Here is a 21,941-nt window from a genome sequence, read left to right on the forward strand (position 1 = left end):
ACACATCGATGGGTTTTACCCCAGAGTTTCTGCTTCAGTATATCTGGAATGAAACCCAAGAATTCGCATTTCTAACAAGTTTCCCAAAGGTGATGCTGCTGCTGGTCCAATGACCACACTTGGAGAACTACTTCTCTAGGGGATTCACACTTAACAAAGAGGAACTTTACCTTACTAGAGAGCATAGTCTTAATTTTAAGCAACAATAGCAGAGCTCTCAGGAAGTCTGATGAGTAGCCTCTCTTGGGGTTCTAGGACCGGATCATTGATGCTGGTCCCAAAGGAAACTATGCCCGGTTCATGAATCATTGCTGCCAGCCCAACTGTGAAACACAGAAGTGGTCTGTGAATGGAGACACCCGTGTTGGCCTTTTTGCCCTGAGTGACATCAAAGCAGGTAAGAATCAATCAAGGATGTTTGTGTAAAATCTGGAGCTGAATAAATTAAATCTCAGGTTTTGTCATTTAAAAATCCCATATGTCCTGTACTCTAAAATCAGGTATGCAAATTTCTGAGAATATATATTTTCCAGGTGATATTTGGGCATGGATGGCTTTAAGGGAATACATTTCCAGACTTTTCACTTTAGTGTCAACTCTCCAGAAATTGGTCTGCCTTAGGAAGCACCGGATTTCCAGGTCTCCTTTCTCACCTTCCTTTTCACAGTTGCCTTTCTTCCACTCTACAAACCAAAGACTCGACTCTGACCCATTCGAATCTTCTTAGAGGCTGTGGGCGCTCACCTCTTGAGCACCAGAGAACCTGACATTTGGAGAATGCACAGGTTCTACCATGGCCTGCTTATGTCTCTAAGAATTAGAATGCAGCAGTGAGATGGTTGTAACCAGGACAAGTGTTAAGATGTTTACTTGAATTCAAAGTCTAATATGGTGGAGTGGTATGACAGCAAAGTTATTTCTCATGTACTGATAACTAAATGTGTAGTTTCAGTGTTTTGATGACTGTTTTAAGCATATGTATATACACAATACCCTCTGTATATTTTCAAAATATTTTCTCAAGTTTGCAAATTTTAAAATGTACAAGGAATATACATAATTTTTCAAAATGAATTGTTTAGACGCTAGCAAAACTTTTGAAGATCACTGTTCTACACTCAAACTGAGATGGGTCTGGCCTCAGTAGTTTATAATTGGTAACAGTGTAGTCCAGTTACTGTTGAAGCAGAAATCCCATCTGAGCATTTTGGAAGAAGACCAAAGTTCTTTGCTCAGTCAGTGTTGTTGACCTTAGCATTAGTTGCCATGGAGTCAGCTCTGACTCATGGCAACCTTACATATAACAGAATAAAATGTTACCCAGTCCTGTGCCTAGTGAAGATAAAATAATTAAAGAGCAATTTGGTCAGTTCTTGTTTTGTTTTGTTTTTTTTATCTGTGGAACTCCTTTCCTCATCCCTCCCCCCTCAAGTATTTTTTTCCTGTAATTTTAATATATTCCCCAGAAGTCCGTTAGGTTTTTCAGATTTTAACAATTTTGAGATATTAAAAATTGAGACACTAGTTCCTTTCTCCTGTTTTGCATTTTCTTCATCTAAAGTATGAAGGTACCAACATCTGAGAAATTACCGTACACTGCTGGCCTAGGTGACATTGATTCTAAAAATGATAGATTCTATCAAGGTTTTAGAGTGGATGGCTTGAAAGAATTGGATAGGTTTCTGTTTTGTAGTAGGAATTATCACATAAAAGCTATAAAATCACGTTAAAAAAAAGCTACATACCATGTAAATTCTATAAAAGCAACCATTTATCAGGTGACAGGTACTGTCCCAAGCAATTACCTCATTTAACCCTTGCAAAAGTGCTATAAAGTAGGTTATATGATGCCTGCATTACTTGGATTCTTAGATTTGACACCTCTGTTCTTTTCTCCAGGAGTACTGGTAGTGCAGTGGTTAAAGTGCTCAGCTGCTAACCAAAAGGTTGGCAGTTCGAACCCACCAGCCACTCCATGGGAGAAAGATGTGGCAATCTGCTTCTGTAAAGATTTACAACCTTGGAAACCCTATTGGGACAGTTCTGTCATGTAGGGTAGCTATGAGTCCAAATTGACTTGACAGCAGTGGGTTTTGTTTTGTTTTTGTTATTCTTTTCTCTTTTTCTAATTATCCCTATGGAATGAGGGACGTTTTACTCTTTGTTGATGACTTAAATGTAATTCATTCATATGACTTCAGTTCTTATTTCTCTCCTGAGCTCCTTCAGTGCCACATTTTACTGGGGGTGTGCCTGCTCCCATATCTGCACACAAATTTCTTTTCTCTCTTTTTCCCAGGCTCACTCAGCTCAGGTAGTATGATGTGGAAGTTCAAGGGCCTTTTTACTATCCTTACTTGGTTTTCAGTCCACATGAGTGGGGGGGGGAATAAGAGAGAATGAGTGCCTGCAGAACCTGAGGCCTTGGCAGCCTGCTGTCCTCCTTACTCATCCAACCTCCTGTGCTCTTCATGCACCTGTCACTTACTGTCTTTCATGTGTGCCATGCTTGCTCCTAGTTTATCTCTTTTTCAGTGCCCTTTGCTACCCCCAGTTGCTGCAGACCCCTCAAGGATTACTGAGTATTGGACTCTTTTCTAGAATGGGATCAGGCACTCCTTTGTGAACACTAATGCCCTTCTGATTTAGCCCTTGTGTGTTTATATCTACATAGTAGATGGTCAGTGAGCAGCAAGTTATGCCATGTACCCTGCTATCTTGTATTTGTGTATACAGTGGAGTTGTATTATAAACATATCGAATTTATAAAACTTCAGTTATATTCTCACGAAAAAAAATTGAGAAAAGAATACTGTGAGTAGAGTTACCCACTACAGTATTTAATGCAGTAAGCTCACAGGAGGCAATAGATGGGAGACATGGCCCAGCTGTTACCTTGCTGTTGACAAGTACCTCACAGTGTGAGGCGCTCCACCTGGCCACAAACAATTCTTCTATTCATACAGCATGACCCTTAAATATTAACCAGTAACTTTATATTTTGCTTAACTGGATCAAGAAATAATGCTCTGTTTCTAATATTGGATGAAAAACTGTAGTCTCATTTATGTCTGTCTGCAATGGGAAATCTAAGATTTGACAGTTTTGATTTTGAATGATTTGACACTTTATACAGAGGAAGTCTCTGTATATACATGTAGAATTCTTCTATCTTTTAGGCCTCCCCTTCCCATGTTGATTTTGTATGCTTTGAGTTTGAATGTTTGTGTGTTTCATTTGCTCTCACAGTATTGATGAAGTATACCTTTGACAGGAAGGAGACATTTTTAACCTAAAATTAGTACATCTCTTTTTAAACTTCATGGAAACCCTGGTGGCATAGTGGTTAAGAGCTATTGCTGCTAACCAAAAGATCGGCAGTTCGAATCCACCAGGCACTCCTTGGAAACCCTCCGGGGCAGTTCTACTCCATCCTATAGGGTCGCTATGAGTCGGAATCAACTTGACAGCAGTAGGTTTTGGTTTGGTTTTAAACTTCACAGATTACTTCTGCATGCATTAGGGCGTATTTTCTCAATAGGCTTGTGAGATTGATAGAGCAGGCATTTATTTCTTCATTTAAAAAATGGGCTACTCAGGACTTGGGGTAGTGAAATGTCCTGACCAAGATCACCCAGCTAGGTTTTGGTGTAACTGGGATGTGAAGCCAGGACTAACACCTGGCCCAGAGCTGTCTGTTCTTAGTACTGAGACGCTTCTTCCCTTTAGTGCTGCCAGGGAAGATATGCTCACCTTGGTACAGATTGGCAGGTTTTCTTGATACTTGCAACCCAGTGCCTGGCACATTTATTTTTTGTAATGATTTAATATATTTTGAATCTGAATATATATCTAAATTAGAAAACAAAAACAACTTGATAAGTAGCACCTCTATGGTAAAAGTTCTTTTAAATACTACTTGTTAAATCATTAAAATTTTTCTGTTATTAAATTGTATTAGCTGATTAATAATTTTCAGGATTAGAATTCATTAATATAATAGGATTAGAGTTAATAAATCCTTTTTTATCCTCTTTTTAAATTTAATCTGTTCTCTTGTAAGTCAGTATCTTTTGTGATTATTACAAAAGTAATGTATTTAAAGCCGTGGGCATTAACATTTTCAATTTCTTATGCAGGCACAGAACTTACCTTCAACTACAACCTGGAATGTCTTGGGAATGGAAAGACTGTTTGCAAATGTGGAGCCCCGAATTGCAGTGGCTTCCTGGGTGTAAGGCCAAAGGTACTGTCCTTCCAAACTTCTGCGTTGGGAATATTGGTGCAGTCCTCCTGTCCGTACCAGTGTCAAGGCTGGGTCTTCATCTTTAGAAGATGTGTCTTTGAAATAATGACATTAATAGGGCCGTTGGCAATTAAGCATTCTGGTGATCAATTTGGTTACACAGGTGAAGATCTTTGGGTACCGTTGAAGTGTTTTGAGCGATTTGACTTTAATTAGCATTCAACCTTAAAAAAGCTATAAAGTGAAAATAGGAATCTGTGTTACTTCCCTCCTTATTGGTTGTAACTGATCTCACTCACTCACGTTGCCTAATAAGCTGCTCAGGTGTTCGGTATATCTGTCTCTCTCCTTGGGTGTCTGTCTCATTTAAAGAAGAGAAGAATACCAAAGAATTTGCAGTTGAATTTGAGATTCTAAATGTAGTATAACACTGCAGGACCCTTAATCTCACCATTGTAACACAGTATAGACATTGCTGTATCTGACTTTCTTTTTTTGTATGTGTACTTTAACCGAATTATAATTCTATAACTATTAAGAATCATATACAAGTCTGTATCCTGCTTTTCTTAAATATCATAACAATTTGTCCTTGCTGTTACGTAGTCTTTTTTAACTATCATTTTTAGTGACTGTTTAATTTTCCATATAACGGATGGGACCATAATAGATGAACATCAGATGATTCCATATTTCACTATCATAAGTTAACAGCACACTGAAAAATTGAAGTTTAATTTTGATGCAAAGTAGACTGCTCAATGACCCCAACTGGGTATTTCCCATTATACTTTTTTGATTATGAAGCTCTACACTAAGAACTGACGAATGCAAATTAGTATAGAAACAATAAGAAAAGAGAATTCCTCATTTTAAGCAATAACACGTAACGATGAAGAACATGCACTAAGAAAACTTAGGGGGCAGTGAGTTTATGTTAATGGGGGAGGAACAGTTTAGAAAAAGAGGGTGAGAATGGTTGCTCAACTTGAATGTAATCAGTGTCTTTGAATTAATTGTACATGTAGAAATTAATTGGTGTATGTTCTACTGTGTAAATTCTCAACAAAAATAAAGTTAAAAAAGAACATGCACTAATTACTCTTCTATTTTCTCAAATAAGAAAAACCCACCCAAACCAACTGCTATCACGTAGACTCTGACTCTCATCGACCCTGTGAGACAGAGAACTGCCCCATAGTGTTTCCAAGGCTGTTAATCTTTATGGAAGCAGACTGCCACATTTTCTTCTGCAGAGTGGCTGGTAGGTTTCAACTGCTAACCTTTTGGTTAGTAGCCGAGCACTTAACTACTGTGCCACCAGGGCTCCTTTAAATAAGTAAAGTCATCATTCATTATATTGTATTGGTTTTTTTGTTGGTGGTGGTGCTTGTTTGATTGGCTAAATGATACTGTTCCCAGCTAACTTGTTTCCTATAAATTAAAAGTTGTTAACAGTGCTGAGTGTGCTTGGGGGGTCACTTCTGCCTCCTTGAAGCCTTTTTAGGGCAGCATTTTATGCATGAATCAGCAAGAGAGAGACTGGAGCAGAAGTTTAGAAATGCAAGGAGATCATGGTGGGCTAGGAGTAACACTGGCCTTTTAGAATAGAAGAGACCTTAGTCTTGGAGATTGGTCCTAGATGTTTCTAGGATAAGAGGGATAATGTGATGAAAGCCACAGGGTTTGGTGACCAAGTGTGGGCTGCGGAGAACATTGAGGAAGCCTGCTGGTTGTACCAGGGGCTGTCCTGGGGAGTGGTGGACATTAATATGACTTAGATAAGTTACATAGCTTTGCTGAGGGGAAGGACCATGATTTAGTTTCTGATCTTCCTAGCAAGTGGCTCATAGTAAGTGCTCAGTAAAGGTTTTTTGAATAAATTAAGAAATGTATATGTATGCACACACACAAACACCCCCAAAGAAGTCTTCATTAGCTTTGAAATTAGACGAAGACAAAACTTATGAAAGGGCTGACCTTTAACACCAGCCGTTGTGTCAACCAAAAAAATAAATAAATAAAAACACTTTTTTATTGTTTAGTTCAGGTGGCAGGAGCAGTTGACATAAAAGTAGTGATTAATGCTACCAGTTATTGATACCAGTAATGTTCTAGGTGCATTGTCTGCATTTTCTCTTCTTTACTACAGTCCTATGAGGACTATCTTTCCAGAGATAGCTAAGAGGGGGTAGTTAACCTGGCCAAGATGGTACAATATGTGGACAGAAATAAACGAAATGCTTACTGCTCAATATCTGGCTTCTAGAATCAGCCCATTGCCACAGAAGAAAAGTCCAAGAAATTCAAGAAGAAGCAACAGGGCAAGCGCAGAACCCAGGGTGAAGTCACAAAGGAGCGAGAGGATGAGTGCTTCAGCTGTGGGGATGCCGGGCAGCTTGTCTCTTGCAAGAAGCCAGGCTGCCCAAAAGTCTACCACGCAGACTGTCTCAATCTAACCAAGCGCCCAGCAGGTTGGTGCCAAAATTCCTTTAAGCGCTCCTCATTTTCTGTCAAAATTCTCAAGGCCTCACACCATTTGCTTCAGTCTAGAAGAAAGTGCCCTTTGGTCTTCGTGTGCATAGTGTTGAAGGAGTATGGTCTATGTTCTCAGTCTAGAAATAAATGACAATAAAGGTTTGAAATCCTAGGTTACAGAAAAGGAGACAGGAACCCACTGCTGTGTCAGTGACATTTATGTCACATCATCCTCCCAGCAACCCATTGAGGTAGGTCTTCTCATGATGCAGATGAGAGAACAAAAGTCAAGAGTGGTGAGATGAGTGGTTGGTCATATTAGATAGATGGAGGCACTAGATTGAAAGCCAGGTTTTCTGGTTCCATGGCCTTTCTGGAGAAAGAAGGTAGGGCACGGTGGAGCCTTCAGGTCCTTCCACTCAGTGAGAGCTGGATTGATACCCCATTTGTCTTCCTACCCCTGCCACGAGCCTCTCCCATTGTAAAATAGGCTCTTTTCTCTGAAGAAGATGTGATTGTATCTGTTCACACCTGAGACAGTTGCTGAGCAGAAATGGTACTCAGTAACTTGTGGTTGGAGAAGTTGCTGACCTTGGAGTGGTGATTTGGGGTTAGAAAATTCCAGGGATTTGAATATGCTATCTATTTGAAAGGACAAAGAAAAAAAATCAGCAGGGAACCATTCCAGGGTGAAGAGATTATACATAAGTAGCCTGCTTCTAAGAATTGTAGAAGGAAGAACTTTCAGGTTGGAGTGAGAAGAGTTTGTCCCTGAATTGACTTTCCCTCAGTGTGTCTTTGCCAGAGTAATGAAATCACAAAAATGGGGTAGTGTAAGGGCAAGGCCATAGCATTGACCTGATAGTGCCAGGAAGTGAAATGGGGAATCGTTTCAGAATCGGTTACTCAGGACCACAGCTGACACAAGTTGTGATGGAACCCATCTTGCCCATAAGTCAAGAGCCTGGTCTAGCATAGATCTTTTGTAGGGAGTTGGGTGTGGAAACACTGTCCATAGCAGAGACCCTCAGGTTCTATGAAACAGTGGAGAGTAAATACCAGATCAGGTCAGCTTTGGGTCTGGTCCACGATTCTGTGTGGACAGTGCAGGTAGAGTTTTGTGATAGTTTCAAGATTTAAAAGTGAGCAAGGGTAAACCCACTTCCATTAAAGGCTGAGTAAGACAAATGGAGTTTGCAAAAATATTGAAGTAATATTAAGGGGGAGCTTTGTTCTTTTCTCTTTTTCTTCAGTTCAAATAATCATAGAAATACAGATTTAGTTCTCAGCTATATTTAGTTAATACTTAGCTGCTATTTGATACTTTGCTATTTTTATGTGTTGTCTTGTACAGAAGAGGAAACTGGAATTCTTGGGGAGGAGGTGTCAGGTGAGTGGCATAAGCTATCTGAAGAAGGCAGCAATTTGAAGGAAGGCTTTGAAATCCCTTCTTTGGGCCAGTCCCAGAGCCATGGCTATCTGGTGTGCATTTCTTATTTTCCTAAGCTTTTGTTTTACTCCTGTATTTTCAGGGAAATGGGAGTGTCCTTGGCATCAGTGTGACATCTGTGGAAAAGAAGCAGCCTCCTTCTGTGAGATGTGCCCCAGCTCGTTTTGCAAGCAGCATAGGGAAGGAATGCTCTTCATCTCCAAACTGGATGGGCGTCTGTCTTGTACTGAGCATGATCCCTGTGGGCCCAACCCTCTGGAACCCGGGGAGATCCGTGAGTATGTGCCTCCCCCAGTACCACTGCCTCCAGGCCCAAGCTCTCACCCAGTAGAGCAATCATCAGGATTGGCTGCTCAGGGGCCCAAGATGTCGGAAAAGCCGCCTGCTGACACCAACCAGACACTGTCGCTGTCCAAGAAAGCTCTGGCAGGAACTTGTCAGAGGCCACTGCTGCCTGAAAGACCTCTTGAAAGAACTGACTGCAGGCCCCAGCCTTTAGACCGGGTCAGGGACCTTGCTGGGCCAGGGACCAAACCCCAATCCTTGGGATCCAGCCAGAGGCCATTGGACAGGCCTCCTGCAATGGCAGGACCAAGACCCCAGCTCTCTGACAAACCCTCTCCAGTAACCAGCCCAAGTTCTTCACCTTCAGTTAGGTCCCAACCACTGGAAAGACCTCTGGGGATGGCCGGCTCAAGGCTGGATAAATCCATAGGTGCTGCCAGCCCAAGGCATCAGCCAGTGGAGAAAGCCCCAATCCCCACTGGCCTGAGACTTCCGCCGCCAGACAGACTGCTAATTACCAGTGGTCCCAGGCCCCAGACTTCAGACCGGCCCCCTGACAAATCCCATGCCTCTTTATCCCAGAGACTCCCACCTCCTGAGAAAGTACTATCAGCTGTGGTCCAGACACTTGTAGCTAAAGAAAAAGCGCTGAGGCCCGTGGACCAGAATACTCAGTCAAAAAATAGAGCTGCTTTGGTTATGGATCTCATAGACCTAACTCCTCGCCAGAAGGAGCGAGGACCTTCTCCTCAGGAGGGCACGCCACAGGCCGATGAGAAGATGCCAGTGTTGGAGTCAAGCTCATGGCCTGCGAGTAAATGTCTGGGGCAGATGCCTCGAGCTAGTGAGAGAGGTAGCGTGTCAGACCCTGTCATCCCGCCACCTGGGAAAGCAGCGGTCCCTTCAGAGCATCCCTGGCAAGCTGTTAAATCACTTACCCAGGCCAGACTTCTTTCTCAGCCCCCTGCCAAGGGTTTTTTATATGAGCCAGCAACTCAGGCCTCAGGAAGAGCACCTGCAGAGGCTGAACAGACCCCTGGGCTTCCCAGCCAAGCCCCAGGCCTGGTGAAGCAGATGGCTGGAGGCCAACAACTACCTGGACTTGCTGCCAAAGGGACAACACTGAGTGGGCAGTCCTTCAGGCCTCTTGGGAATGCCCCAGCCTCCCATCCTGCTGAGGAGAAGAAGTTGGCCACCACAGAGCAGAGTCCCTGGGTCCTGGGAAAGGCCTCCCTGGGGCCAGGACTCTGGCCCATGGTGGCCGGACAGACACTGATGCCACCGTGCTGGTCCTCTGGGAGCACACAGACATTGGCACAGACTTGCTGGTCTCTTGGACGAGGGCAAGACCCTAAATCAGAGCAAAATACAGTTCCAGCTCTTAACCAGGCTCCTTCCTGTCACAAGGGTGCAGAGTCAGAACAGAAATAATGATAGTAAATATCATGACCAGAAAAACTGCCCCCAGGGTATACCATTTGGGGAGGGAAATCTTTTCTTTCTTTTCCCCCCTTAAAAAACAGACATACCCCAACACTTTTCCACTGTTATTCTTTCCTTATATCCCAACACTCGGAAACTCTTGTGACATTAGCCAGTGGGGGCTTATGGTTGTGTGAACCATGTATGGAAATCCCAAGTGGGCCCCGCCCGAGGGGACAGACAGACTTGGGTCACTTTCCCATGACCTTTACACATGGTAAACTTGAATAAAAGTCCACTCTGGAGTCAAGCATGGAATTCAATTCCGCTGGTCAGGTTGGAAAGTCAATTCCGCTGGTCAGGTTGGAAGGTAGGGGGCTCACGAAGTTACTTCCCCAGCCATACAGAGCCCTTTTGAGGGCACCTGATGAACCCTGGGAGGAACTGATGTTCATTCAAATCGGTGTGGCCCACGTGTGCTAGGCCAGTGCTAGTCCATGACACAGAAATAAATAAGGCCTAATTCTTGTGAGCCTAAAATGTCTGCCTGGGTTCCTAGGCTATCTTCAAGAACCTTTGACCAGGAAAGAAACAGGGAGTGCTGAGGGGCCCTGGAGCTCCAGGCTCTTTCTGAAATGCTCTTTGTGGCCCAAGAAGTGATTGTGTTGATGTCTCCTAGTTGGGGCGTGCATGAGGGTATGTACCTGCAAGCATGCTCACAGAGGTCTCTGTAGATGAGAGGTCCTGCATCGAGGCCGAGTGGGGCTGTTGTTGGGGCAGCCACTGCTGACTCCTTCTAGGCTATGCGGAGTCAAGATCTGTCTTTGGCGGAGCATCTGGTTAGGAGGAGCTGGGCTCTATGAGAAAGTAGCTTTCCAGCACTTTCCAGCAGCAGAAAAGGCAATTGGCAAGCTTACCTTTTTTTCTACCGATTCTCATTTTACATGAACCTACCCCACCCCTGTGCCCCAAACACCCAGGTGCTTTCAGATTTAAGAATCTTCAGCAGTGGACACAGGGAACCTGTGCAATCTCTGAACTAGACATCCCAGCTTCAGGGAGATTGCCAGATCCTGATGGGAAATTACTTGCTTTTCCCTGATCTTTGCCCTCCTAACTGAGTAGAGGGAGTCCTTGTCTTCACCATCTCTCCCTGAGAATTGCTGTGCTCTCTATTGAGAGCACCTGCCTGCTGACTTAGCTCAAAGTCAAGCCAGAAACCTTCCCCTAAGACTGGCGAGACTGGTTCTGTCGTGTTCAGAGCAATGTTCAGTCTAAGAGATGACTTCTCATAACTGCTGATGATCTGTTACTGCTGCCCTGAGCTGGGGCCCAAGGGCTGGGAAATGTATTGGTGCTACCCTGCCCTGCCATTCACCCAGCTCACTGACTGCCAACAGGAAGTGCTGTTTGGCCAGTTCCCTCCCACTTACCCATCTCTCTTTTGTCCCTAGACCAAAAATGTTTACCTCTCTTGCTTTGCCAACTTAGCCAGCAGCTTTAGCCAACAGGCCATCTCCCGGCCCAAACATCTCCTGGCCATTCTGCCTCAGTTACGGCTTTTATACCCTCAACAGGATTCTGTATTTTGTCCCAGTTTCCTCCTAAATTCCTAGAGAGGTTACTCCCATCACTTCCCAGGAGGGAATAGTTATAGAAGCATTTGCGCTTTATATAAAGATTTTAGAAAGAATCTGCTTTTATTTCCCAAAGTCTGTCCCTGGGGATGAGACACTTGAACTCAGGCAGAGGGACGAGGCAGGGTAGGCCCATCCCTGCATCTCACTTAGACCTCGGAATTGCTTCTGAATTCCACTTGCCTGGTTCTCCCCTTACATTCTCTCTTCCCACACCATCAGAGAGGGAAAAGCTCTTTGTTCAAAAGGAAGAGAAAGCATAAAGCATCTTATTTTCTTTTAAAAGAATTTTAAACCATGAAAAAGATATTTTTAAAGAAATCCACCCAGAACATTAAAGTTCATTATATTAAGTATTTATCATGTGTGAGAATAATAAGTATATAACTTCAGCTAATAGGTCCTTCTCCCTGATCTCATAGGTTGTACGAGTAGGGTTTGCTTGGTGCCAGTCCTGTGCCCTTTTCTCTCCTGTCACCTGTAGTTGTGATCAGAACAAGATAATCTGCACTGCACTGTCAGAATCTCCTTCCACTATGTTGTGTGTTAAATTACCGTAGCTCTTTGTTTCATGAAATAAACTGTGAATTTGGGGGTGGGGGGGAGGGTGCAGGCTTTATAAACTTTTTCAGTGGAAAAGTTACCTTGAAGTAGCTTCTCTGACATCGGCTTTGGTTGGTACTTGACTTGACAGCCAGCCACTCTGGAAATGTCTACAGGACAGGAAGGATTGAAGGGAAGGTGGGGCCATGACTGGCCACTTTGTGGTTTTGTTTTTCTTCTTTCTGCTCTCCACCATTCACTGCAGACTTCATTCCAAACCTGCCTGGGAAAACAACATCTGAGTCAAGCTTGGCTTTGGGGGGTAGTACCTTATCTAAATGGATGGATAACCAGGCTTCTGTCCAGGGCCATTGAAAGACTCTCAGGTTGTTGAATGGAAACTAGAAAGTTGAGCTATCAGGTCAGGCCCACTGGTAGCAGCACCTGATCCTAGATTGTTAAGGTTAGGAAAACAGTCCCTGTAAAATTAACAGCAAATCAGGGCAAGTGTTGGGAAATTGAGCCCTTATGTGAAGATGGGGAGGGAGTGGCCACTTGGGCCCTGGTAGATGCCCCCTGGAAGCTTGTAATGAGACCTTTCCTCCAAGGGGACGTGAAATGGGAATGAAAGGAAATCTCTTCCATAGAAATTTCTGATCTTGTGCAGGGTGGTATTTTGGTGTTCGGTCAAGTGCTTGGAAATCATGGGATCTCAACAGAGTCTGCTTCCGAGCCAGCTCCCCAGGGAGCTTTTTTGAAGGGGGAGCCAAGATGGAAACGTTCCAGAGGTACCTAGAGTGCCTCTCCTGGCGCTGTCAGGTCAGGAAAAAATGGAGACTGCTGAAATTTGTATTCAAAGACTTATTGGCTTCTCCTGGGTTGGAGCGAAACCCATTCTAGTAGCAAACTAGCCGTCATTGTTACGAAAGCACCCACAGTTTTAAACATTTCCTTTCCCCTAAATTTACAGAGTTTGAGATGATTTAAATCATTCTGTATAGGTTCCCTTCTGAATGATGACCACACCCACATCCCTAGCATTGATGAAAGTAACTGTTTTACCCTTCATATCCTCCACGCCACACTAGGGTCAGGGCATGGAGTGCCTCGGAGATCCTTTCCCAGGCTCAACACGTCTGTCATTGGAGCTGGACTCCCAGGTGGTATATTGTGAAGTTGCCTTGTGAGAATGGAGGGTGGGAAGGAAGTCTGATCCGGGCAGCTTCACCTGTGGAGAGTAATCCAGAAAGTACTACACCTGGACAGGTTCTGTCCTCAGCTCCTACAAAGCGGGTTTTCTCCTAAGGCTTTTCTTGGGTTATTGTCAACCAGGTCAGAAGTGGCCCAGTGTCCGAACTTCTCTGAGATGATGGGAGGAAAGGAGCTCCCTCAAGCCCCCTTTCCTGCTCAGTACAATGAGCTGCTCCATGTGTTAGACATTCCAGATGATTTAGAGCTAGGTAGCTGCTGCAGGAGACTTTCATTGGCGGTGGCCAGTTAACGCTCAGCTGAGCTTCTGAGGGCCTGTGCAGCAGGGCCAGAGGTTGCTGTAGTATAAACTGAAATAATAGAAAATTGCTTTGTACACAAAAAATGTAATGGTGCTAATTTCCTGGTATAAATAAGCACTGCCAAGGGATGAGGGACTGGCAACTTGAGAAACCTGGGTTCCTGTTTGAGAGTAAGAGGCTTTGAGTAGAAGGTTTCTTTGAGGCTCTCTTAGAGGTGAGAGTAGGCAGAGCCTCAGTGAAGCCCGCACCCAGTCCTGGAATGGCCCAGCGGAATCCAGAGGTGGGCGAGAACCCAAGTCCACACAAAGGTGGCCATCAAGTTCCTCAGAGCCGGGGTCACCATGCCCTTAGCCTCCATCCACACTGCCTGAACAGGTTGGTAGAGAGCTCTGGGGGTGGGGTCTCTTGGTAACCTTCTGCCTCATCTCTCTACCTCTTATGCTCATGGGAGCACCTCTATTGCTTATGAAGATTAAGGGTAATATTTCTTAAGGAAGTGGAAAGAGTTTATTTTAATTAGAAATCCACAACCTGGGAAGAAATGTTTCCCACCAACATAAGCAAAAACAGCACATGTTAAATTTTATGTGGTCCCTTTGCTTTCCCATGACTTGGAAAACATCAGGCTACTGGGGGGCTTTGGAAGTAACACCTGGAAGTCAAACGGAGCTTTGAGGACAGGTGAGCATGGGGAGTAGGAATAGAAACCAAGGGCTCTGGTGCTGTAGACTTCCAGGGCAGGGCAGAGTGGAGGCTCTCCAGGTCTATGGGGGTCTGCCTGTGTGTGCATGTAGGGTGAGAGTGTGCCGGACATGGTTGAGTGCAGCACACAGGAGCTCCCGGAATAGCAGCTTTCTAGATCTTGACAAAGAAACAAGCTGGCAATAGAGATTTGTCTTTATATTTTTAAGAAAGGGGTTGGGGGGGGTAGCCAAGATCCATCACTGTTTTTTTGCCCCCTCCCCCATAGATTGTCAGCTGTAAGTGAAACTCCTAGCGAAAAAGAGGGGAGCCCTGTACTAGGAGTCCCCATAAACATGTACTGTAATTCTTTGTATATACAAAAAATTACTGTAAAGTAAAGTTTAACTTTACTCGTATGGCCCTTGCCCTGTGTTTTGTTTTCTTGTCCGTGGGGAGTCATAGCCTAACAGGAGGGTGGATTGATGGGGGTGAGAGCAGAAGCCAGCCCGTTAGTTCCTGAGGTGTGAATACCGTAGAGCTGAGCCCTTTCTCCAAGCGCCCCACGGGGAGTGGTGTGGGTTTCCTCCCAGTAGCTACTGGCTGTCTGAGGGTCTTTCTTTCCTGTTGAGAGTGGACAGTTTCAGTTTCAGTCCCTCCACAGGAAGCCTCCATCACCCATAAAGGAAGAGTATTTTGAGGAATTGGTTTTAAAAAAGGAAGTGTAACCAAAGCACTTTCTGAGCGAGAATTTCACCATCTTGGTCAGGTTTTTCATTCTTCAGAGGCAGGTGTTGGGTACAACAGAGGACCCAGCCCAGGCCTGAATGCAGGAAAGCCGGGGCCAAGCATGAACAGGCAGGTGAGGCCCCACCCCGGGGCCAGACCTTCCAGAACGGAACGGGCTGCAATACATTTCTTCTTGATTGTACAGGAAGCTTCAACTCTGTTTACAGTAACACCTGATCCTTCAGAAATGCTTGAACCTCCAAGCCCCAAAAATACGGTTTGGGAATTGGGAGTTTGACCCCCTTTCTGACCAAGTCTGAACTTCATCCAGCAAAAAGCCATTAAGGGACAGTGGGAAGGTGAGCATTTAGTACTATAGTTACTTAGTCTTCACAATTGTAAACTAGGTAGTAGTCATCTCATTTACCAGAAAAACAAAGCTCCGCTTGAGGGTTTAAATCCCTTGTCTAAGTAACTGAATTGGATCAGAATCTAGATCTTTAAAACCTTCCTGTCTTGCAGAACCTATGACTTTTTCCACCATTAAGCCACACTGTAGGATGTTCCTGGGAAGCTCAGGGACTGATTCGGTCCAGACATGACTGAGATGCAGTAGAGCCAGCCAGGCCAACCTGTCTTGAGGTAGGAGTGCTTCACCTTTTTCCTCCAGACACCACTTAAGTGCAATCCTTTTCTGAGTACCCAGAAGTAATAGCTCTGCACTGCCCCAACCCCAGCCTCTTATCCTATCTTTGGCCCACTAAAGAAAATGGTCCTTTGTCTCTCCACAATCTCAGCCATAGCCTTGAGGTAAAAGTACTTGCTTTCCAAAGGAAGATGGAAGATGGGAGGAACCTTAATATAGGAAGTGACGATAGCCAGATGGTCCCAGAAAGAGCTAGGTGTCTTGATACCCACACAGCAGGGAAAGGGGCTGAATGTGATTCACAGTGCATTGATTTTATTTACAAATCAGAAGCCACTTAAATAATCTGCAGACACATGTGCTGTCCAGGGCAGAAGCCTGGGGTCCAAGTCAGCCCTCAGCCCTCCTTGTTCCCATCAGTCAGCCCAATGCTGCCTCCGTTCCATGGGCCAGCACAGACAGGTGCCACCTCTGCTGCCACAGGGACCTGGGGTAGCTCAGACATTTGACCACCCAAGCCCAGATAAGTTGGGTCCAGCCCCGTGGGAATTCATTTAATTCCCCCAGGCTAGGTGGGTGGTGACTCAGTGATGACAACAGCTGTAGAAGTAGGGATTTGCCTTCTGGCCCAGGTCCACGCCCTTGTCCTCTGTCAAAGAGAGATGGCAGCTCAGTACCATTCTGCTGGAGGGATCAGGTGCCAAGGGTCTAGAGGAAGTCTCCACAGAGGCTTGAGGAAGCACACACCTGTCATCACCTGGAAGGCAGCCACACTGACGTAATCCTCTGCCACTTTCTGGAAGAGCTCGTCTGGCAGGAAAAAGGATGATCGGTGAGGGCCCAATGCCAGCAGCCAGGGAATCATCCAGTGACCCAGCCCTCTAAGCCCGTCTCTGCTTCCTTCGATGCCCCTGCCTGCCCTACTGTGAGGCCCCAGGACGACACTCACCCACACTCTGGCCCGTCTTGCTAGATGTTTCAAAGAGTTGAGCTTTAATATCTGTAAAGAAAAGTGACTAAACCCTCATACCCGAGAATGTGGGTACAGAACAAAAGGGGAAGGCTAACAGTTGAGGAAATCTGGACCCCTCAGTCCATGGAGCCCAGAGAGCCTTAGGGATCTTGCTGAGGCAGCCAAGCAGTCACTCTCCTCCCCCAACCCCTGGGGACTGAGGAGCAATACTGTCTGCATAGTCCTGAACGTCATGGAAGTCCACACGTCGCCGCCGCCGATCCTCCTCCAGCAGGTCACTCTTGGTGCCACACAGATAGATCTGACAACCCTGGGGCAAAAAGCAAGGTCAGGGTCACCCTCATGGACCACTAGAGCGGCAGCCTCTGGTCCCCTGGCTAGGTGTGGCCACCTACCTCTTCTAGGTTGCGCAATTCCTTCACCCAGAACTTTGCTCTCTCAAAGCTGCTGCTGTCTGTGAGGTCTTGGTGGGTTGGTTGCGTAGGAGACACAATCAAGGGTCAGGAGCTGAGGCTATCCTGGCACCCACCCCTGCTGCTGGAGGAACAGGCCAGAACCCCCGCCCCTTACCATAGCACACGATGGCAGCCTTGGCACCCCGATAGTAGATTCGGCTCATGGCCTCATAGCGCTCAGAGCCTGCTGTGTCCTGAAGGGCAAGAGGAGGCTCAGTCTAGCCTGAGTTGCTAAGCTACTTCCAAAACTGCAAACTACACCTGCATCCTCCAAGGACCCCATTTTCCAGATAAAGAAACTACGGTCTATAGAAAAGAAAAACTCTGGGCCCCCAAGTCAGCCAGTGATGGGCAGGACCTAAGCCCTCTCAGGAATGGGTTTCCCCAGGACATCTTGCCCAGGTGACTTACCCAAATACCCAAAGTCACTGTCCGGTCTCCGACGGACATCACCTTGGCCACGAAGGCGGCCCCGATGGTCTGCAACGAGGGGAAAGAAATAAGGGCCGCGGGTGCGAGCTGGCCCCCTCCCACTCGTGCCCGGCCCCGCGGGGCGCACTCACGTTCTGATAGGGCCCCACCAGGAAGCGGTCGTGCACGTATCGCTCCACCAGGCTCGTCTTGCCCACGTACTCCTTGCCCAGCATCACCACCTTCACGTCCACGCGCTGTCCGCTCATGCTCCCGGGGACGCCTCACCCACGTCGAGGTCCGGAGCGGGGACGGGAGGCAGTGCCCAAGCCTCCGGCCCCGACCGCCGGCGCCAACCTACGACTCGAGACACCAAGGCGGGCTCGAGCTCCGGCAGCGGCCTCACACCTCGACGGCGCCCCCGCCCGTCCCGGCTCTTCGGCCCCGGGTACTGAGACTCGAAGAGAGCAAGACCCAGGGCGTCCTGAGAGCGCGCGGGGCAGCGCCCTCAACGGCGCTGCACGCCGCTGCCCAGCCCACTCCCTCGTCCGCCTCGCTGAGGTCCCACTGAGGCTTGGACTCCCAGCCGAGCCCGGCTCTGCGAAGACCCCGGTCCGACCAGCAGCGCCGCGAAACCCGCGAATCCCGCGGGAGGGGGCTAGAAAGCCAGGTTGGGGGGGGGCGGGCGGCAGGACACCGAGGTCACGTGGTGCGGACGCCGGAAACGATGGGTGCTGCGCCGGAAGTGGCGCGCTTCCTGACCACTCCTCATGGCGGCGGCGGCGGAGGTTTGGGCGCGGTGTGGTGGTGACTGAGCTGCGAGCCTGGCGGGCGTGCGCCGAGCCACGGCCCGGCCTCCGCGTGCCCCCCGGGCTCCGCACCCCTGATGCTGCGCGGGTGCTGAGCCCGCCCCGGCCGGGACGATGGTGAAGTATTTTCTGGGCCAGAGCGTGCTCCGGAGTTCCTGGGACCAAGTGTTCGCTGCTTTTTGGCAGCGGTACCCGAATCCCTACAGGTACGTGACTCTGGAAAGAGCAACCCTCCCCTCGCTGCTTGGAGATCGAAGCGTGGGCGACCCCCAAATGAGGCTGGGAAGAACTCGACACCAAGTCTGAGATGGGGAAATCCTTGAACCGTGGCTGTGTTTAGAGCACGAGGATCTTATCGGGAAAGCAGCCAGGCCAGGCCTGCAAGGTCCAGAGAGGAGACTGGGGCCTGGGCAGTTTTATGTGAGTCCCTCTTCGAAGGCCCTCGTAGGGTGGGGAGACAGGAAGAGGCGGTGGCACAGGAGTTGGGCAAGATCTTAGGGTTGGAAATCCAGAGTTTTTCCTATCCTCGTCCTCTCTCTAGTGGTGCAGTAAATCCTAAGGTCCAGCCCTGATAACAGGCCCAGGAATCCAGGTCAGCGAGGAGGCGGGAGTTGGAATTTGCCCTGAGGATAGGCTCAATGGACTCCAGTTCTGATCTGGGCCACAGCACAGATTACTTTGCGAGATTGCAGGAAGGCATGGCCAGTTGGGGCCAGGACACTTCAAGTGGGAGCCCCAACAGGCAGTACACCTGAGGAATGCTTCTAAGTATCACCTTCTCTCTGCCACCTGCAGCAAACATGTCTTGACGGAAGACATAGTACACCGGGAGGTGACCCCTGACCAGAAGCTCCTGTCCCGGCGACTCCTGACCAAGACCAACAGGATGCCTCGCTGGGCTGAGCGACTGTTTCCTGCCAATGTTGCTCACTCGGTATACATCCTGGAGGACTCTATTGTGGACCCACAGAATCAGACCATGACCACCTTCACCTGGAACATTAACCACGCCCGGCTGATGGTGAGCTCTCCTCCCCCTACAAGTAGAGCAATCCTTGGGTGTGGCTGGAGAGCCCTTAGGGAGCACTTGTGGTTTGAGGCAGGTCTGGGTTACTGAAGCTTGATGGTTCTAGAGTACAGCCTCAGATTATCTTTTCAGCTGGTTAGTTTCTCTGGACTTAAAACAGGCAGGATACCTGTTTAACAGAGTTGTTCCAAGTACTAAATACAAAGCACTCAGCACTGTGCCTGGCACACACACAGGGTGTAACCCACAGGAGTGGTATTGAGGGAATAAGGCAGGGGTTTTCAAACATGAGTCCATCGAGCCATAAGTATGCCTTGAATACACTTGGGAAGGAGACCCTCTGTCCCTTTTGTCCCACTTTGATTGGAGGAATTCACTTTTGTGTTATGTAATGGATTTCTGCCTAAGATTTTTGGAGAAAAATTTGAAAACTCATAGTTTAAAGAACATTTCAGGTATCTTTTCACATATGAATACCCCAAAAGCTTTCAGAGAACTTGTATTCTCAGCTAATACTCATAACCCTGGGAGGCAAACATTGCTCTCTGTTGTGCAAAAAAGGAAGTGAGGTTCAGAGAGGGGAAGTGTCCTACAAGGTGACAGAAGGAGTAGGTACCTTACTCCACTGACAGTACTGTTCTGCCCCAGAGTTATCTGAAATCATCACAAATGAGAGCACTATCTCCATGTAAGAAGTGGATCACAGTAAAGGGTCCTGGACAGAGGAGGAGAAAAATGTAGAAGAAAATTCAAATTCACAAAAAAGACCAGACTTACTGGTCTGGCGGAGACTATAGGAAGCCCCGAGACTATGGTCCACAGACACCCTGTTAACTCAACTGAAGCCACTCCTGAAGTCCATCTTTCAGCCAAAGATTAGATGAAAGGCCCAGGCCTATAGAACAATAATACAAATGAGGAATGTGCTTCTTAGTTTAGTATGTAAGACCAAATAGGCAACACCTGCCCAAAAGCAAAGACGAGAAGGCAGGATGGGACAGAAAAACTGGATGAATGGAAACAGGGATCACAGGGTGGGAAGGAGGAGAGGGCTGCATTGCAGGTATTGTAACCAATGTCATGAAACAATTTGCTCTGTGAACTTTCATCTAAAGCACAATAAAAAAGTACAAAACAAAATCCAGGATCAGGATGGAACTGGAAGGTACTCAGCTGTGCTGTTACACATAGACGTTACTGAGCTGGCACGTGTTTTGTTAGGTATGTTTCCACCGTAATAAAAAAAAATACAGAGTTAAAGATATTTTCATAAGAAGACCAAAAAAAAGCCAATGTGTCTTCTAGTTTGATGAGTCTAGGGAGACGGTTTAGAGAACAAGATACGCTTTTTTATGGACATCTTGCTTTCTGTCTGTAAATGCAGCTCCTTGGGGGTACAGAAGGGGAAGGAACAGATTTTCATTTATTGCTCTTCCTCATGAAAAGAGGCAGGGGGTCAAATTTACATGCAGATTGGCAAAAGGAAAAGATTCCCAAGCGATTGTGGCTGGCCTGACTCCCTGCACAGGTGGTGGAGGAACGCTGTGTTTACTGTGTGAACTCTGATAACAGCGGCTGGACCGAAATCCGCCGGGAAGCCTGGGTCTCCTCGAGCTTGTTTGGTGTCTCCAGAGCTGTCCAGGTGGGGAGTGTTGTGGGGGCTATGGGGCCGGGGCGTTTGGCCTAGAGGCTGGGCTGGGGCTCAGTGGCAGCTCAGCACCTTCCCCCTTCTCATCTTTTGCCAGGAATTTGGTCTGGCCCGGTTTAAAAGCAATGTGACCAAGACTATGAAGGGTTTTGAATACATCTTGGCTAAGCTGCAAGGTGAGAGCCCCGGGTCTTGTGGGAGGAACCTCACAGGGAGAAGCTGCAGCCAAGTCTCAGCTCCACTCTTGGCAGGTGTGGAGCCTGGGTTAGTCACTATCCCACTTTAAGCCTGAGACCAAGCTGTACTGTGGGCCTGATGCCACCTTTCCAGTGGGACCTGGCCTATAGGAAAGGGGGTATCTAGACAGGTGTTGGGGTCATCTGAAGCCAGCCCCTGGCCCTTTGCTACAGGTGAGGCCCCTTCCAAAACACTTGTTGAATCCGCCAAGGAAGCCAAGGAAAAAGCAAAGGAGACGGCATTGGCAGCTACAGAGAAGGCCAAGGACCTTGCCAACAAGGCAGCCACGAAGAAACAGCAGCAGCAGCAACAGTTTGTGTAGCCAGGCCAGGCCCTGCACAGCCAGGCCCTTCCCACCACCACACACCAGATGATCTAGCTCCAATCCCTCTGCCCTATGCCCAGTGTGCTTTTCTTATTAAAAATCACCTTCCAGTCCTATCCACTGTCTGGGGGTAGGGCGGGTGGGGGCAGGGGTTGTTTGGCATCTACAGGACACCAAGCACATTACCCATGTCTGTGCAGTGCCTGCTTATTCCCTCATTGGGCAGCTGAGGACACTGAGGCACAGAGACGTGCAGACTTGCCCAGGGTCACAGCGTGCAGGTGAAGTGGTCATAGACACTAGACTGTAAGCTCTGCAAGGGCAGGGATCTTTGTCTGCTCTCTGATGTGTCCCAAGTACCTGGAACAATATCTAGCACATAACAGGCATTCAATAAATATTTGTTGAATTCAATTAGTCCCAGCTCT

General features: G+C 47.1%; 3 protein-coding genes across 8 annotated transcripts in view; 2 read left to right on the plus strand and 1 right to left on the minus strand.

Moving 5' to 3' along the window:
- Nucleotides 1-12,107, plus strand: part of NSD1 (nuclear receptor binding SET domain protein 1) — a 208,850-nt gene extending 196,743 nt beyond the window's left edge. For all 6 annotated transcript variants that reach the window (XM_049874394.1, XM_049874393.1, XM_049874397.1 and 3 more), the window contains exons 20-23: nt 256-397; nt 4,140-4,246; nt 6,516-6,720; nt 8,257-12,107. In XM_049874394.1, the coding sequence (XP_049730351.1) occupies nt 256-397; nt 4,140-4,246; nt 6,516-6,720; nt 8,257-9,890 (2,088 nt within the window). In that variant the 3' untranslated portion in view covers nt 9,891-12,107. The remainder of the gene's footprint in view (nt 1-255; nt 398-4,139; nt 4,247-6,515; nt 6,721-8,256) is intronic.
- A 3,795-nt stretch (nt 12,108-15,902) lies between these two features.
- Nucleotides 15,903-18,223, minus strand: RAB24 (RAB24, member RAS oncogene family). The gene is made up of 8 exons (XM_049874402.1): nt 17,620-18,223; nt 17,468-17,536; nt 17,172-17,250; nt 16,997-17,064; nt 16,812-16,911; nt 16,578-16,628; nt 16,376-16,438; nt 15,903-16,277 (listed from the first exon to the last, which is right to left on the minus strand). The coding sequence occupies exons 1-8, from the start codon at nt 17,734-17,736 to the stop codon at nt 16,213-16,215; spliced, it is 612 nt and encodes a 203-aa protein (XP_049730359.1). The 5' UTR covers nt 17,737-18,223; the 3' UTR covers nt 15,903-16,212.
- Nucleotides 18,224-18,234: 11 nt separating this feature from the next.
- On the plus strand, nt 18,235-21,927 carry PRELID1 (PRELI domain containing 1). Its single transcript, XM_049874399.1, has 5 exons — nt 18,235-18,482; nt 19,072-19,297; nt 20,832-20,945; nt 21,049-21,127; nt 21,362-21,927. The coding sequence occupies exons 1-5, from the start codon at nt 18,391-18,393 to the stop codon at nt 21,508-21,510; spliced, it is 660 nt and encodes a 219-aa protein (XP_049730356.1). The 5' UTR covers nt 18,235-18,390; the 3' UTR covers nt 21,511-21,927.
- The last annotated feature ends 14 nt before the right edge of the window (nt 21,928-21,941 follow it).

This window comes from Elephas maximus, chromosome 2, assembly GCF_024166365.1.
Source record: "Elephas maximus indicus isolate mEleMax1 chromosome 2, mEleMax1 primary haplotype, whole genome shotgun sequence".
Lineage (NCBI taxonomy): Eukaryota > Metazoa > Chordata > Mammalia > Proboscidea > Elephantidae > Elephas > Elephas maximus.